The following is a 16,176-nucleotide window of genomic DNA, read 5'->3' as shown; positions in this document are numbered from 1 at the left end:
TGTCCCCATCGAGGAAATCACAGCCGAGACGATAGCTAAGAAGTTGATGGAAGGGTGGATATCGAGGTTTGGCGTCCCGCAAGTTATCACAACAGACCAAGGTCGACAGTTTGAGAGTAGTCTATTTCAAGAGCTCATGAAAATCCTTGGTGTCAAAAGGATTCGAACCTGTGCTTATCACCCGCAAGCTAATGGTTGTATTGAACGTTTTCACAGAACTCTGAAAGCTGCAATCATGTCCCGGGAAAATCCAAATTGGACAGAAGTTTTGCCAACTGTTTTGTTGGGTTTGCGTATGACACTGAAAGAGGATTTGAAGACAACTCCTGCTGAACTGGTGTATGGGCAACATCTCCTGCTACCAGGTGATATCTTCATGAAACCAACAATTAACTTGGATCCAGAGACTTTTCTATCCCGTCTCAGAAATATTATGCAGCGTTTGGTTCCTGTGGTTACTTCTCATCACTGCCATACACCGCCGTTCTTACCTAATCAACTCAAAACATGCTCCCATGTGTTTTTGAGAAAGGATGCAGTACGTCCTCCATTGCATCAACCTTACGAAGGCCCCTACCTGGTGTTGGAACGATCTAACAAAACTTTCAAACTTATGGTCAAGGGGAAAGAACAAACCGTCTCAGTTGATCGAATCAAACCGGCCTTATTAGAGAAGTCAGATTTTCCCTCAAGTCCTGCACTTCCTTGTTCTCCCCAGGATCTTCGTACCCGCTCTGGGAGATCTATTCGTCCTCCGGATCGGCTGTCATATGGGTGATTCGTGACCAAGTCACTAGGGGGGGAGTAATGTGGCGAGAGTTTCAGCCACATATTTTTTCTAGTTGTGTCCACATATACTTAGTCGACGCCGTCTATCGATCATCTATCGAAATCGTACACTGCATCTACAACATAGATTCACCTCGTCGATCGACGGCAGCTATTGTACCTAAGTAGAATGAGTACCTACCTTTGACTCTCTGGTTAATCTTACCTTAGTCCAACTATTGATGACACTATTCCTGTCTTCCATGACGCCATCTTCTGTTAAACTGTCATCCGGTAACCTCTGGAAAATGCAAAACAAACAACATCATTATTGACAGTGTATAAAAGTTTTCCAAATAAAATCGAATTTTGAATGATGGACTCAATTAGAATGTACCCAATGGATCACTAAAGTGTCCGTCAAAGCAATCGCGTGCTGTTTGTACCAATGTACCTATTTCCCGAAGTATTTCAGGGTGGGTGAGGGTAATATGAAAAGGCGAGTAAATTGTGTCGCCGAATGCAGTGTAAAACACCCCGTCTCCGTTACTAAAGTGATATTGAACTTGGTTGCTTCCTCAAAACGCGATATTTTCAATGAGTTATGCTTGAAAATATACTATCTCAAACTCCTATTTTCAGTTCGCATCAGTTATGAGGAGTTTTCAAAACTTACATTTTCAAGTTCGCAGTCTTGGTTAGGAACAATGATTTGAGGAACAATGGGTTCTTCTGTGACGGAATCTGTGTCTACCCCAGAACTCTCCTGCTTACTGGAGGAAGACTGAACTCCAGACACTCCAGACAATGATGACAGGTCCCTGGGCATCTGGGGAACAAGAACAAAACAATTGATTATATTAACAAACTTGGTCAAATACTCACATAAGTTAGATTATGTTTAGTAGTCCTGGCCACTAACTCAAGCTCTACTAATACTAATGCAGAAGCAAATGAAAACTTGGTGCTCCTGATGACAGACAATGATGACAGGTCCCTGGGCATCTGGGGAACAAGAACAAAACAATTGATTATATTAACAAACTTGGTCAAATACTCACATAACCATAAGTTAGATTACGTTTAGTAGTCCTGGCCACTAACTCAAGCTCTACTAATACTAAAGCAGAAGCAAATGAAAACTTGGTGCTCCTGATGGTCAACCATGCTCAATGATGCTTAACTTCTTACGCAACAACAGCACGCATATCAGAGGGCGTGAGAATCCCTTTGTACCTCATGATGCGTAACCTGGTTCATCTATTAATTTCATATCAACATTGGCATTGGGATTTTCTTTATATGACAATAGGAAGGTAGATTAATTATTTATGATGCATATTATCAAGACAGATTGATTTTATAAACACTTCATCTTATCGATTGACCTTCCCATGTATTCAATACAAACATCTCAATCCCTTTGTTGTACCTCATGATGCGTAACCTGGTTCATCTATTAATTTCATATCAACATTGGCATTGGGATTTTCTTTACATGACAATAGATTAATTATGATGCATATTGTCAAGACAGATTGATTTTATAAACACTTCATCTTATCGATTGACCTTCCCATGTATCCAATACAAACATCTTCGAGGGAAAAGTGAAAGATAGCCAAGATATCTACATACTTTACATATCTACAATACATAAATTATAAATACATTAGGTTCGGAGTTTCTTATGAACTCTCTTTCTCTTTGTATGAAATCAGAATCAAGGTTTTCCACACATGTGACTTATGTAAACTACTAGTGAACCTATACGTAAATGGATGCATATCAATATTCCATGGAGAATCACAGCATAGAGTTTGAACTCTCTTTCTCTTTGTATGAAATCAGAATCAAGGTTTTCCACACATGTGACTTATGTAAACTACTAGTGAACCTATACGTAAATTGATGCATATTAATATTCCATGGAGAACCACAGCATGGAGTAGCATTGTATTAAATTATTAATAGATGCACTCATCGACACAATGAATTGAGCAACATCCTATAGTTGAACATAGAGATGATAAGAACAATAAGAAATTGGATTATGATGATATTTTCCAAATATTCTCTATCCGATGTACAACTTCAAACATTTGTTACGAACTTTCCCAGTCTGAGTAGCATTGTATTAAATTATTAATAGATGCACTCATCGACACAATGAATTGAGCAACATCCTATAGTTGAACATAGAGATGATAAGAAGAATAAGAAGTTGATTATGATGATATTTTCCAAATATTCTCCATCCGATGTGCAACTTCCAACATTTGTTACGAACTTTCCCAGTCTGAATTTGCTAGACAAATCATTTCTTAATTTCCTTTTACTTTCTAAATAATTATCAAGTTACTTGCTTCTCTGTTTAGGGAAACTACATAAGGTAAAATAAAATGATGAATAATGGTATACTCATAGGAGTACTTGGTCTAATTTCTAATGACAGTGTAGCGGACTATTAATAATTCTAATATGTAGGTACATTAGTATGAGCCTATACATAATGTACATACATATTTCACCAATAACTCCGTCTATTTAATGAGGTACATAAACATTATCGGAAACTATTAGCCTCTACCGCGTACTATTAAGCTGTAATAATTCTAATATGTAGGTACATTAGTATGAACCTATACATAATGTACATACATATTTCACCAATAACTCCGTCTATTTAATGAGGCACATAAACATTATCGGAAACTATTAGCCTCTACCGCGTACTATTAAGCTAAGTACCTCCTCTAATGAGAAATCCGGCGGCAGTGTTGATTTATCTCCCCCAGAGTTTTTAGTTTTACGAGCTAGAATGATTGCCATTGTTATGTAAACCAACATATCAGGAATCCTTACCAATGTATTTGCCTATTCCGTTCATAAGTTCATAATTCATCGGCACATATAATTATAATGAAAGTTGTTTGGAGCTAATACATCATCCCATTTTATCATAGAGGATCTGGAATACCCGGGGTAATTTATTTATTCAAAACGAGGACGGTGTTGCTATAAGGTGTTGGCTATTTAGCATTTTTCGATGAATCTATCTTCTGTGATTGTATTGCCTCCATCATGTTCCTTACGGTCTGTCCGAACATCATCATTCGCTCGTACACCTTTCTCTTTTATTTTCTTCGATTCTGTCAGGGCTTCTTCTCTCACTTTTGTCACTCAATAGAAGTACTTAGTAGTTGGAAGTAACCCCAGTAAGCAATAAGTGGGAATACCCGGGGTAATTTATTTATTCAAAACGAGGACGGTGTTGCTATAAGGTGTTGGCTATTTAGCATTTTTTGATGAATCTATCTTCTGTGATTGTATTGCCTCCATTATGTTCCTTACGGTCTGTCCGAACATCATCATTCGCCCGTACACCTTTCTCTTTTATTTTCTTCGATTCCGTCAGGGCTTCTTCTCTCACTTTTGTCACTCAATAGAAGTACTTGGTAGTTGGATGTAACCCCAGTAAGCAATAAGTGCTAAGTAGTATCATAACTCGGTGTAAAAGTATGCTGGAATCACGATAGAAGACAGACCTTATCATCGTCTTTTTCTAGACCGACCTATACCATCACCGGAATACCCGGGGTAATTTATTTATTCAAAACGAGGACGGTGTTGCTATAAGGTGTTGGCTATTTAGCATTTTTTGATGAATCTATCTCCTGTGATTGTATTGCCTCCATTATGTTCCTTACGGTCTGTCCGAACATCATCATCATTCGCCCGTACACCTTTCTCTTTTATTTTCTTCGATTCTGTCAGGGCTTCTTCTCTCACTTTTGTCACTCAACAGAAGTACTTAGTAGTTGGATGTAACCCCAGTAAGCAATAAGTGCTAAGTAGTATCATAACTCGGTGTAAAAGTATGCTGGAATCACGATAGAAGACAGACCTTATCATCGTCTTTTTCTAGACCGACCTATACCATCAACTAATAATTGGTGTTGTAGGAAGACGAACTTTATCGTTTGTTTTTATAATTGCTTCCTATAATATTACTTTGGACATGTGTACATATGCAGATTCAGATATATGAGTACAGACTACATAGGTACTTCTTTATAGTTATTGACTTGGATTTTGTACAAATGAACGAGATACGGGACACCTGTGTAAACATATATTATCCATTATGACCGGGAAGGATCATGCTTTCTATAACTAACCAGGAAGAACCGATAAGACCAGGAAGAATCCAATGTCACTGGGACCGGGAATGAGTTTTATAAACATACTTCTAGCTTGTAGGTTTATTTATTCTTCTTTATGTGTTTGTAGACTTGTAGAGTTTCTAGTTATCTATAATATCTACTGTTAAGTACAATAATTATTGCATGTACCATTACAAACACCATGCGATAGTTGTGATTCAATGTACCTTACAATCAACGTTAAGATTACGTATGAGATACATTCATCACTAAGTTTATCAACAATACAGACATGTTCTTCATAACATTACGAGTATGTGTAACTATTGTTTTCCCACCTATCTGACTTTTACTGTTATGCTCACTATTCTCTCATTGTTTACAATCAAGATATGGACGTCTTGTATTGAGACATTTCCGATTACAGGACTTCTGATCCGGAACTAAAACCATTAACATTTGGGATATTAGATATTATGAGAAATGAGAAAGAGTGACGAGTATATTAATGTACCTAAAGAACAACTAGAAGACAATGAACTCACACACCACAACATTGTAGTCTGAGAAAATAAAATAAAAGCTAAAAGGAATGTTGATAATCTTAAATGAACTATGCACCAAAAAATGAAATTAATTTGAATGCCATTAGACCGCTATGAATCAGCACACATTCATCTAATTGAGCTATTTAAAATAAGTGCTCTTTGTTCTTCAAATAGGTGCCCATCATTTCAACTGTCTACTCTGGAGAATCCCCCTTTTAGAGTTCACTTCACACACCACAACATTGTAGTCTGAGAAAATAAAATAAAAGCTAAAAGGAATGTTGATAATCTTAAATGAACTATGCACCAAAAAATTAAATTAATTTGAATGCCATTAGACCGCTATGAATCAGCACGCATTCATCTAATTGAGTTATTTAAAATAAGTGCTCTTTGTTGTTCAAATAGGTGCCCATCATTTCAACTGTCTACTCTGGAGTTACCCCCTTTTAGAGTTCACTGATAACACCACTTTTATTATTCATTCAATAAATACGAAAATGAAATTAATTTGAATGCCATTAGACCGCTATGAATCAGCACACATTCATCTAATTGAGCTATTTAAAATAAGTGCTCTTTGTTGTTCAAATAGGTGCCCATCATTTCAACTGTCTACTCTGGAGAATCCCCCTTTTAGAGTTCACGGATAACACCACTTTTATTATTCATTCAATAAATACAGATACACTATGAATGTATCTATGAAAGACTCGATAACTTTGTGAAGCTATGCACATAAATCCACCATCAGCTTGCCAAAGTAGATAAAGTTACTGCCCGCTGATTCCATAAACCATGTTTGACATTTCTCTCTATACAAATAACTCATATGGCTAGGTTGATAATAGCAGGTGCCACTGCTAGAGTTGGTAGTTAGGAACAACCACCTACATCAAGTCGATAGTTTCACGGTTATGTAAACACTGGCAGGCAGGCAGGGTAAAGTTACTATTCCCTTCACAGTCATTCATCTGTCCTCACGAGAGGCTGGAGTGCACCTCGAAATAAGGAAAGTAAAAACCGATTAGTCAAATAGCAGGAAGTTCATGAAGAAATACATCACACTCTAACCTGTGACAATTTGTCATGCAGGAATTCACCAACATGTCTTCCGTCATTTAACCTCTGGGGTCACTGCACAGAACTTTCAATTGGAACTCTCCCATGATGTTTACCGTTTAGAAACTCTATGCTCACTGAGCATGGGAATATTGACTTGCTATGGTAATACTACATTAGCGTCACAGGTTGGACTTGTCATAATAGGAATCGAAAGTATGATCCACCACATGGATGAAGTTAAAAGTTCATGAAGAAATACATCACACTCTAACCTGTGACAATTTGTCATGCAGGAATTCACCAACATGTCTTCCGTCATTTAACCTCTGAGGTCACCGCACAGAACTTTCAACTGGAACTCTCCCATGATGTTTACCGTTTAGAAACTCTTATGTATGCTCTATGCTCACTGAGCATGGGAATATTGACTTGCTAAGGTAATACTACATTAGCGTCACAGATTGGACGTGTCATAATAGGAATCGAAAGTATGATCCACCACATGGATGAAGTTAAGCAATATCTATTATCATGTGCAAGTTGATAATTCTTAATAAATGCAAAATTGTTAGGAAGGAAACGGAAAAATGCAGTATTTACTTCACTTCACTTCACAAGATGGCCTTTGTTTTTTTCTTCTTCCTTCATCGGAGAAGCAGCTCATCCATCTGATAATTATAACTAAACCCTGAGGGGTGACTTCTGAAGTGAACTGTTAGAGCTGAACTTATATGTATTAATGAAGTTAAGCAATATCTACTATCATGTGCAAGTTGATAATTCTTAATAAATGCAAAATTGTTAGGAAACGGAAAAATGCAGTATTTACTTCACTTCATATGTATTGTAAAGATGGCCTTTGTTTTTTTCTTCTTCCTTCATTGGAGAAGCAGCTCATTTATCTGATAATTATAACTAAACCATGAGGGGTGACTTCTGAAGTGAACTGTTAGAGCTGAACTTATATGTATTGTGTATATTATACTTGTCATGGTGCAGATTCTTTCTCCAAAGTACGTAGTAGGAACCTACAACCTACCAAACTCTAATGTCCTCATGTGAGCTACCAGACAACCAACACCTAATCACCACTACTGTCCGTCCATTATTGCAGAAATCTGATTCAAAATATCCACATTTGGAAGGAAAAAAGAGATTAAACCGAAATTCCTCAAGCGGGTATAATAATAAGTTCCGACAAAAGGAGTTAATTATGGATTAGTTCAAATGAAGTTATGAGATAGTTCTTCATTTGATTAGAGAGAATTTGAACTCCATTTGTGTCTCTAGAAGAAGACAGGGTGGTGAGTGGTCAACTTAGAAACGGATGCATTTTGGACAGGTCTGTACATTGAAAGAAAATTTCAAGAGACGAAATAGAGATCCTTTTACTCTTGAGGAACTTTCCTCTATCTCTCTTAATGTTCTCAACAATGAAACAGGGAGCAATACCAATATTGAATATTCAAATCATTTTGTTCATAAGATAGGCGCGAAGAAACACAATACTTCCAGTTTAGTTTCAGTATATTAGAGTATCATGAAATCATGATATCACACATCATAGATTGTCTCATCTGATTTATCGGTGAAGCAAGTGGGCGGGTTTAGAAATTTCTGCACTGTGAGTGCCTGGTTCTGTTGATAGGATACCATTACTAGGGTGACATGTCTTTTGTGAATAAAAACCATTGGTCTTTAAGAGTCTGAGCACACCACGAAATATGATTGCCCATAATATGTACGACCGTGTTATCTGGTCTCGTATCTTTGTTGACTTATTGGCAACTTGTTCCTGTTAAGATTTATGTGCTCAAGTGTGAACGTGTTAAGGTGTGCATTATATGCAACAGCTGAGGTGTTAATGATGGAGGTGATTTCAAGACAAAGATCTCACAGGTCTACGTGAGTGCCTGGTTCTGTTGATAGGATACCATTACTAGGGTGACATGTCTTTTGTGAATACAAACCATTGGTCTTTAAGAGTCTGAGCACACCCCGAAATATGATTGCCCATAATATGTACGACCGTCCATCTAGTTACACTTAGATATTAACCAAAAGACCAAGAAGCTTTTATACTCTCGAAGGTGTTCAGTGTATATGCAACAGCTGAGGTGTTAATGATGGAGGTGATTTCAAGACAAAGATCTCACAGGTCTACGTGAGTGCCTGGTTCTGTTGATAGCATACCATTACTAGGGTGACATGTCTCTTGTGAATAAAAACCATTGGTCTTCAAGAGTCTGAGCACACCCCGAAATATGATTGCCCATAATATGTACGACCGTCCATCTAGCTACACTTAGATATTAACCAAAAGACCAAGAAGCTTTTATACTCTCGAAGGTGTTCAGTGTACTGTGGGGATCTCATAGTTCCCTTTCCTTGATAAAGACGCCAGTAAATAAGCCGATGTCGAGAGCGATTAGAAAGGAATCTGGTTTTTTTATTACTGCTATTTCGATTTGGTTAAACTATTTTTCATCAAAATTATTGATAGAACCGGAGACGTTTTTCAATTATTGTTTCAATAATAATTGACCTATCGGCTCTTCGTTTGATATGTTCAGATAACTTTCTTATACACGTCATATTGTAGGACGTTGATGACGGAATCAAATGGAGACAATGAGTGACTGGAACCAAGTGTCAACTGAGACATAACTAGTAGAACATATATTATCCATTATGACCGGGAAGGATCATGCTTTCTATAACTAACCAGGAAGAACCGATAAGACCAGGAAGAATCCAATGTCGCTGGGACCGGGAATGAGTTTTATAAACATACTTCTAGCTTGTAGGTGTATTTATTCTTCTTTATGTATTTGTAGACTTGTAGAGTTTCTAGTTATCTATAATATCTACTGTTAAGTACAATAATTATTGCATGTACGATTACAACAATGTACCTATACCCACTGTATAGTGTTCCTTGTATTTTGAAGAATTCAAATTTGTAGATACCAGTAGAAGGAAGACATAAGTTGACAGCTTCAGATTGCACTTATGTATTGAATCCAATGGTTTACAAAAACTGCTTTGCTGTGCTGCGTGACTGTGCTGCGTAGCTGCGTCTCAATGTGCGCCGGGCCTTACTGTTCTGCTGACCTAGATCACTAGATCGATCTCTGAGTCCCTGCATGGGTTTTAATATTTTCCTTCGACAGAAAATGCACAAAAAAATTAAAGAGATGTTTTTAAAGACAACTTCAGTTGTAGGACGAGGTAGAAATCTACCCCAGAAAAACAAAAAATCTGAAAAAAAAAAAGGCCAAGTCCCTATCCAAAAATGTCGGTTTATAAAAGTGGTGAGATCAGAAAATTGAGGCCAAGTCTGCATTCCCAGTTTTTCGGGTCTGCTGAAAATGCTGAATCTTAATTCCTTCAACCTTCTCTCAATTTCAACTTGGCAATGTTTTCCATTTATTTTCATGCTATTTATTAATTTGAGAAGGAAAAAGTCAGTCGTAAAATAAGCGATTTTCAAGCCGTTCTTTCTACCCCTTCCGTTAAAGCTAGAACTTTGGAATTTTACAGGCATAATAAAAATGTATAATTTAACATATGGTCCAAATTTAATGACAATGCGTGGAGTTATAATAGGGGTAAAAATGCGCCGAAATGTTTCGTGTAATATACACACTGGCGTGCTGAGGCCGGAACTTGGCCTGGCGCACTACCGTGCGCGCCTAGATTCGATAATTTCAACATCTAGATTCTAGAGGAAAGGTGGACACGGATTCTCCACAATCAAAATCAGATTTATTTTCAAGCTTTGGCTATCAGGTAATGAGGACGGGGTCACAACAGATGCGATCTTGTCTAGACTTATTCAATTCATTGTTGTGGAGAAATTTAATAACAACATCAATTTCAACTTGGCAATGTTTTCCATTTATTTTCATGCTATTTATTAATTTGAGAAGGAAAAAGTCAGTCGTAAAATAAGCGATTTTGAAGCCGTTCTTTCTACTCCTTCCGTTAAAGCTAGAACTTCGGAATTTTGCAGGCATAATAAACATGTATAATTTAACACATGGTCCAAATTTCATGACAATGCGTGGAAAATTAACGGAGTTATGATAGGGGTAAAAATGAGCCGAAATGTTTCGTGTGATATACACACTGGCGTGCTGAGGCCGGAACTTGGCCTGGCGCACTGACGGCTAGATTCGATAATTTCAACATCTAGATTCTAGAGGAAAGGTGAACACGGATTCTCCACAATAAAATCAGATTTATTTTCAAGCTTTGGCTATCAGGTAATGAGGACGGGGTCACAACAGATGCGATCTTGACGAGACTTATTCAATTCATTGTTGTGGAGAAATTTAATAACAAGATGATGCTAGTGATTGACGTTATCGGTCAGCAAGTTCACCTGACCAGACCTTAGCAAGATGAAGATTTCCTCGTAAAAAATTTCTACTATCGGGGACGCCATGGTAATATTGATTCCAAGGCCAAGAGGCCAACCTATAATGCTGTCAGAACTTTACCAGATTATTATGGTACTTGTGGAGAGAGCTGAGGTTATTTTTAGTTTTTAGTAGGACACGGGCTTGTATAATTCCATGAAGACATCCAACACTCCAAAGTGAAACAGTTTCAATTTTTTACTTTTACCTGTTCATCAATCCCTTCGGTTGTTTCATCAACGAGTTTGATGGCAAAATTTGGTATGTATTGGTTAATTTGTTCCACTGCCTATAATGCTGTCAGAACTTTACCAGATTATTATGGTACTTGTGGAGAGAGCTGAGGTTATTTTTAGTTTTTAGTAGGACACGGGCTTGGATAATTCCATGAAGACATCCAACACTCCAAAGAGAAACAGTTTCAATTTTTTACTTTTACCTGTTCATCAATCCCTTCGGTTGTTTCATCAACGAGTTTGATGGCGAAATTTGGTATTGGTTCATTTGTTCAACTGCCACTGGAGTTCACATGAATTTTCTTAACCTATCAACAAAACTGGATCAAATTTACCTGGGTTATCTGGTCTCGTATCTTTGTTGACTTATTGGCAACTTGTTCCTGTTAAGATTTATGTGCTCAAGTGTGAACGTGTTAAGGTGTGCGAAGTGTGCGTTATATGCAACAGCTGAGGTGTTAATGATGGAGGTGATTTCAAGACAAAGATCTCACAGGTCTACGTGAGTGCCTGGTTCTGTTGATAGGATACCATTACTAGGGTGACATGTCTTTTGTGAATAAAAACCATTGGTCTTTAAGAGTCTGAGCCATCTAGCTACACTTAGATATTAACCAAAAGACCAAGAAGCTCTTATACTCTCGAAGGTGTTCAGTGTACTGTGGGGACTTCATAGTTCCCTTTCCTTGATAAAGACGCCAGAGTAAATAAGCCGATGTCAAGAGCGATTAGAAAGGAATCTGCTTGCCTTGTTAAGCTCAGCTTAGACGCTATTAGAAAATCCACGTTTGTTGAAAGACATAAGTTATGATCGTCCTGATATTTTGGAGTTTACATAAAGCAAGTTATTGGTATGAAGAACGTTCAAAAGAATCATGGCATGATTGAAAGTTTACTACTAGTGTACGAGTAAGTAGATTTCATGTAGGCGCCATTTATTATTTTTTTTTTATTACTGCTATTTCGATTTGGTTAAACTATTTTTCATCAATGTGTTCAGTGTACTGTGGGGACCTCATAGTTCCCTTTCCTTGATAAAGACGCCAGTAAATAAGCCGATGTCAAGAGCGATTAGAAAGGAATCTGCTTGCCTTGTTAAGCTCAGCTCAGACGCTATTAGAAAATCCACGTTTGTTGAAAGACATAAAAGAGAAACAGTTTCAATTTTTTACTTTTACCTGTTCATCAATCCCTTCGGTTGTTTCATCAACGAGTTTGATGGCAAAATTTGGTATTGGTTAATTTGTTCAACTGCTACTGGGGTTCACATGAATTTTCTTAACCTATCAACAAAACTGGATCAAATTTACCTAAGTTTATTTTCTTGAAATATGATCGTCCTGATATTTTGGAGTTTACATAAAGCAAGTTATTGGTATGAAGAACGTTCAAAAGAATCATGGCATGATTGAAAGTTTGCTACTAATGTACGAGTAAGTAGATTTCATGTAGGCGCCATTTATTTATTTTTTTTATATTACTGCTATTTCGATTTGGTTAAACTATTTTTCATCAAAATTATTGATAGAACCGGAGACGTTTTTCAATTATTGTTTCAATAAGTAATAATTTTCTATTTCGATTTGGTTAAACTATTTTTCATCAAAATTATTGATAGAACCGGAGACGTTTTTCAATTATTGTTTCAATAAGTAATAATTGACCTATCGGCTCTTCGTTTGATATGTTCAGATAACTTTCTTATCCTGATTGAATTTCTTTATCTTCGTGGAAGCGTGATTTATTCATTTCTGATTCCTCCTCAACTGCCGGAACCGTGTTCAAGTGAAGGTAGGGATTATGTCATTGGCGAAGACTCGTATAGTTTTGCTTGGATTGCGTGTGAGGGTTTTGCAGACCGCGGAAATGATTTCGCGATTATCACACCGAACCACATAAACGTCTCATCAGCGCGCGGCGATATTCAAATAACTTTGTCGGGTGATAGGAGGATCATAGGGGCATGGTAACTTGATGGATTCTAAAATGTTTCCTAATGGAAATGTAACACCACTTTGCCGGAGTCTCCTTCTAATGAGACATCCTAAATGATTCCTAATGGAAATGTAACACCACTTTGCCGGAGTCTCCTTCTAATGAGACATCCTAAATGATTCCTAATGGAAATGTAACACCACTTTGCCGGAGTCTCCTTCTAATGAGACATCCTAAATGATTCCTAATGGAAATGTAACACCACTTTGCCGGAGTCTCCTTCTAATGAGACATCCTAAATGATTCCTAATGGAAATGTAACACCACTTTGCCGGAGTCTCCTTCTAATGAGACATCCTAAATGATTCCTAATGGAAATGTAACACCACTTTGCCGGAGTCTCCTTCTAATGAGACATCCTAAATGATTCCTAATGGAAATGTAACACCACTTTGCCGGAGTCTCCTTCTAATGAGACATCCTAAATGATTCCTAATGGAAATGTAACACCACTTTGCCGGAGTCTCCTTCTAATGAGACATCCTAAATGATTCCTAATGGAAATGTAACACCACTTTGCCGGAGTCTCCTTCTAATGAGACATCCTAAATGATTCCTAATGGAAATGTAACACCACTTTGCCGGAGTCTCCTTCTAATGAGACATCCTAAATGATTCCTAATGGAAATGTAACACCACTTTGCCGGAGTCTCCTTCTAATGAGACATCCTAAATGATTCCTAATGGAAATGTAACACCACTTTGCCGGAGTCTCCTTCTAATGAGACATCCTAAATGATTCCTAATGGAAATGTAACACCACTTTGCCGGAGTCTCCTTCTAATGAGACATCCTAAATGATTCCTAATGGAAATGTAACACCACTTTGCCGGAGTCTCCTTCTAATGAGACATCCTAAATGATTCCTAATGGAAATGTAACACCACTTTGCCGGAGTCTCCTTCTAATGAGACATCCTAAATGATTCCTAATGGAAATGTAACACCACTTTGCCGTAGGTAGGTACGTACGAAAAACACAAAAACCCGCGAGTCAAGCAGGTATTTTTTCAGCCTTTTAGCATGTGATTTTTAGTACCTAACACGGATTCAAAAACGGATTATTTGTAATTTAGTACCTATCCTTGGGTAAAGCAGTTTTACCCAAGGATGGGTACAAGGATGTTTTTATTTCGAATTACTTCATTGGTATTTGTTCTTTTTTTTTTGATGCAAAATAGTTTTATTGTTTGGGGAGGGAGGGGGGGGGGGGCATGCCTTTGTTCCGGGTAAAAATCGGGAAATCCGTATTTTTTCACCATTTTGCTAGTTTGTACCGTATATGCCGAGAAAAAAGTTGGCAACCCTAGTCCCCTAGCTAGACGCTGATCTACTCTCTGTTTATAGTCCAATAATAATAATAATAATAATAATAATAAACATAGTTGATAGGCGCTATCGTTTAATTAGCGACGATACATCAGTTAAAATCTCACTATAGTCGGATGTAATCTTCTTAGGAGACTTCCGATGTCCAAGCTACCGCCACCGCGATTTACTTAGTGACGTCATCAGAATCTCCTAGCTTGGAACCTAACATTGCAAATCTCTTTTTTTCTTTACCTAGTTCCCTTCAAAAGTACCTATTAGCGACGATACATCAGTTAAAATCTCACTATAGTCGGATGTAATCTTCTTAGGAGACTTCCGATGTCCAAGCTACCGCCACCGCGATGTACTTAGTGACGTCATCAGAATCTCCTCGCTTGGAACCTAACATTGCAAATCTCTTTTTTTCTAGTTCCCTTCAAAAGTACCTATCTTTGTCACGTCATAAGTCGCAAACTATGTACCTAAGTACTTACCTATATGAAAGACATTCTCACGTGAGTAAGAATATTGGAACCAGACATTGGGTCACCATATAACTCCATTTTATAGTGGACATTGTATAAATAATAATAATAATAATAATAATAATAATAATAATAATTAATTAATATAATAATAATAATAATAATAATAATCACACGTGTGTTTCAGAAAGAATCCAATGTGATTCCTATCTCTTGAAAAAGTTCGCTACAATTTTAATTTAGAAACTGTTCGGGAATTTACTGCTAAACATTTTCTTTATAATTGACTTCAATCACACCGCCGTTTTTTTTTTTCTTCTTCTTCTTCTTCTTCTTCTTGGATTGGATGCTGTTTATTACTTGAACTTTTTACTTTTTTTCGTATAAAATCAATGGTTTTAGGAAAAAAAAAAAAAAAACATTTGATTCGGAATTACAGTCATGTCATAGGTATTGAAATTATCTGTCTATTTGATCTTTGACTGCGAAATTATGTGTGTGTAGTGCACCATGTGTGGATTTTGGATGTTAAAAATAGACAATTACCCGATGTAAACACATATGTAACTATCATCTTTGTAGGTAAGTGACCTTCACATGGAATTAGGTAAGCAGGATCTTGAAAATAATGCATACGAGTACCCAGGTAGGGAAAAACACTTGATTTTCAAGAGCATTTTCTTTCCCACTTTCTTCTTCTTCTTCTTCTTCTTCTTCTCTTCTTCTTCTTCCTCTTCTTTCTTCTTCTTTCGTTCGTTTCGTTCGTTCTTCTTCCTCTTCTTCCTTAAGCTTTCCTGATTTACTTGAGCTTAAAATTCGAGCCATCTAGAGAGGATATCAAACACCTCCTATCCAATACAATATTAAGATGTTAATCGAATTCTTTCTCTTTTGAGAAATAAAGAAATAAATAGTTCCCAGCTCTTCCTTCTTCCTTTGATGTTTCTTGGGTGTTCTTTCCTGTTAAACAAAGACACCCACGGATACAAAACTTCCCAAAACTGGAAATGGTGTTTTTATAATATGAATTGTTCATCCTTGAAATAATGATTTCCGGCACCACAGCTCTGAGGGGTCTAAATTCATATGGACCACCCAAGATTTTCAGATAGATATATTTTGGTTTTTTTATAGTAGAATGGATGGTAGGTGATGTACATATGAGTTCTGGTAGGATAC

At 37.1% G+C, this 16,176-nt stretch overlaps 1 protein-coding gene across 1 annotated transcript; it reads left to right on the top strand.

Annotated features, from left to right (window-relative positions):
• Window positions 1-46: 46 nt before the first annotated feature.
• LOC108253816 lies at window positions 47-778 on the top strand. The gene has a single exon (XM_017448473.1). It carries the CDS (start codon window positions 47-49, stop codon window positions 776-778), a length of 732 nt encoding a protein of 243 aa, XP_017303962.1.
• Window positions 779-16,176: the final 15,398 nt, after the last annotated feature.

The sequence above is a fragment of the Diaphorina citri genome, unplaced genomic scaffold (genome assembly GCF_000475195.1).
Source record: "Diaphorina citri unplaced genomic scaffold, Diaci psyllid genome assembly version 1.1 scaffold3466, whole genome shotgun sequence".
NCBI lineage: Eukaryota > Metazoa > Arthropoda > Insecta > Hemiptera > Psyllidae > Diaphorina > Diaphorina citri.
The sequence above is the reverse complement of the archived record's forward strand: the minus strand, read 5'-3'. Positions and strand labels throughout refer to the sequence as shown.

Excerpts from the sequence above, each read along its gene's own strand:
- LOC108253816 (XM_017448473.1), top strand. The coding sequence starts at position 47 with ATGGAAGGGTGGATATCGAGGTTTGGCGTCCCGCAAGTTATCACAACA.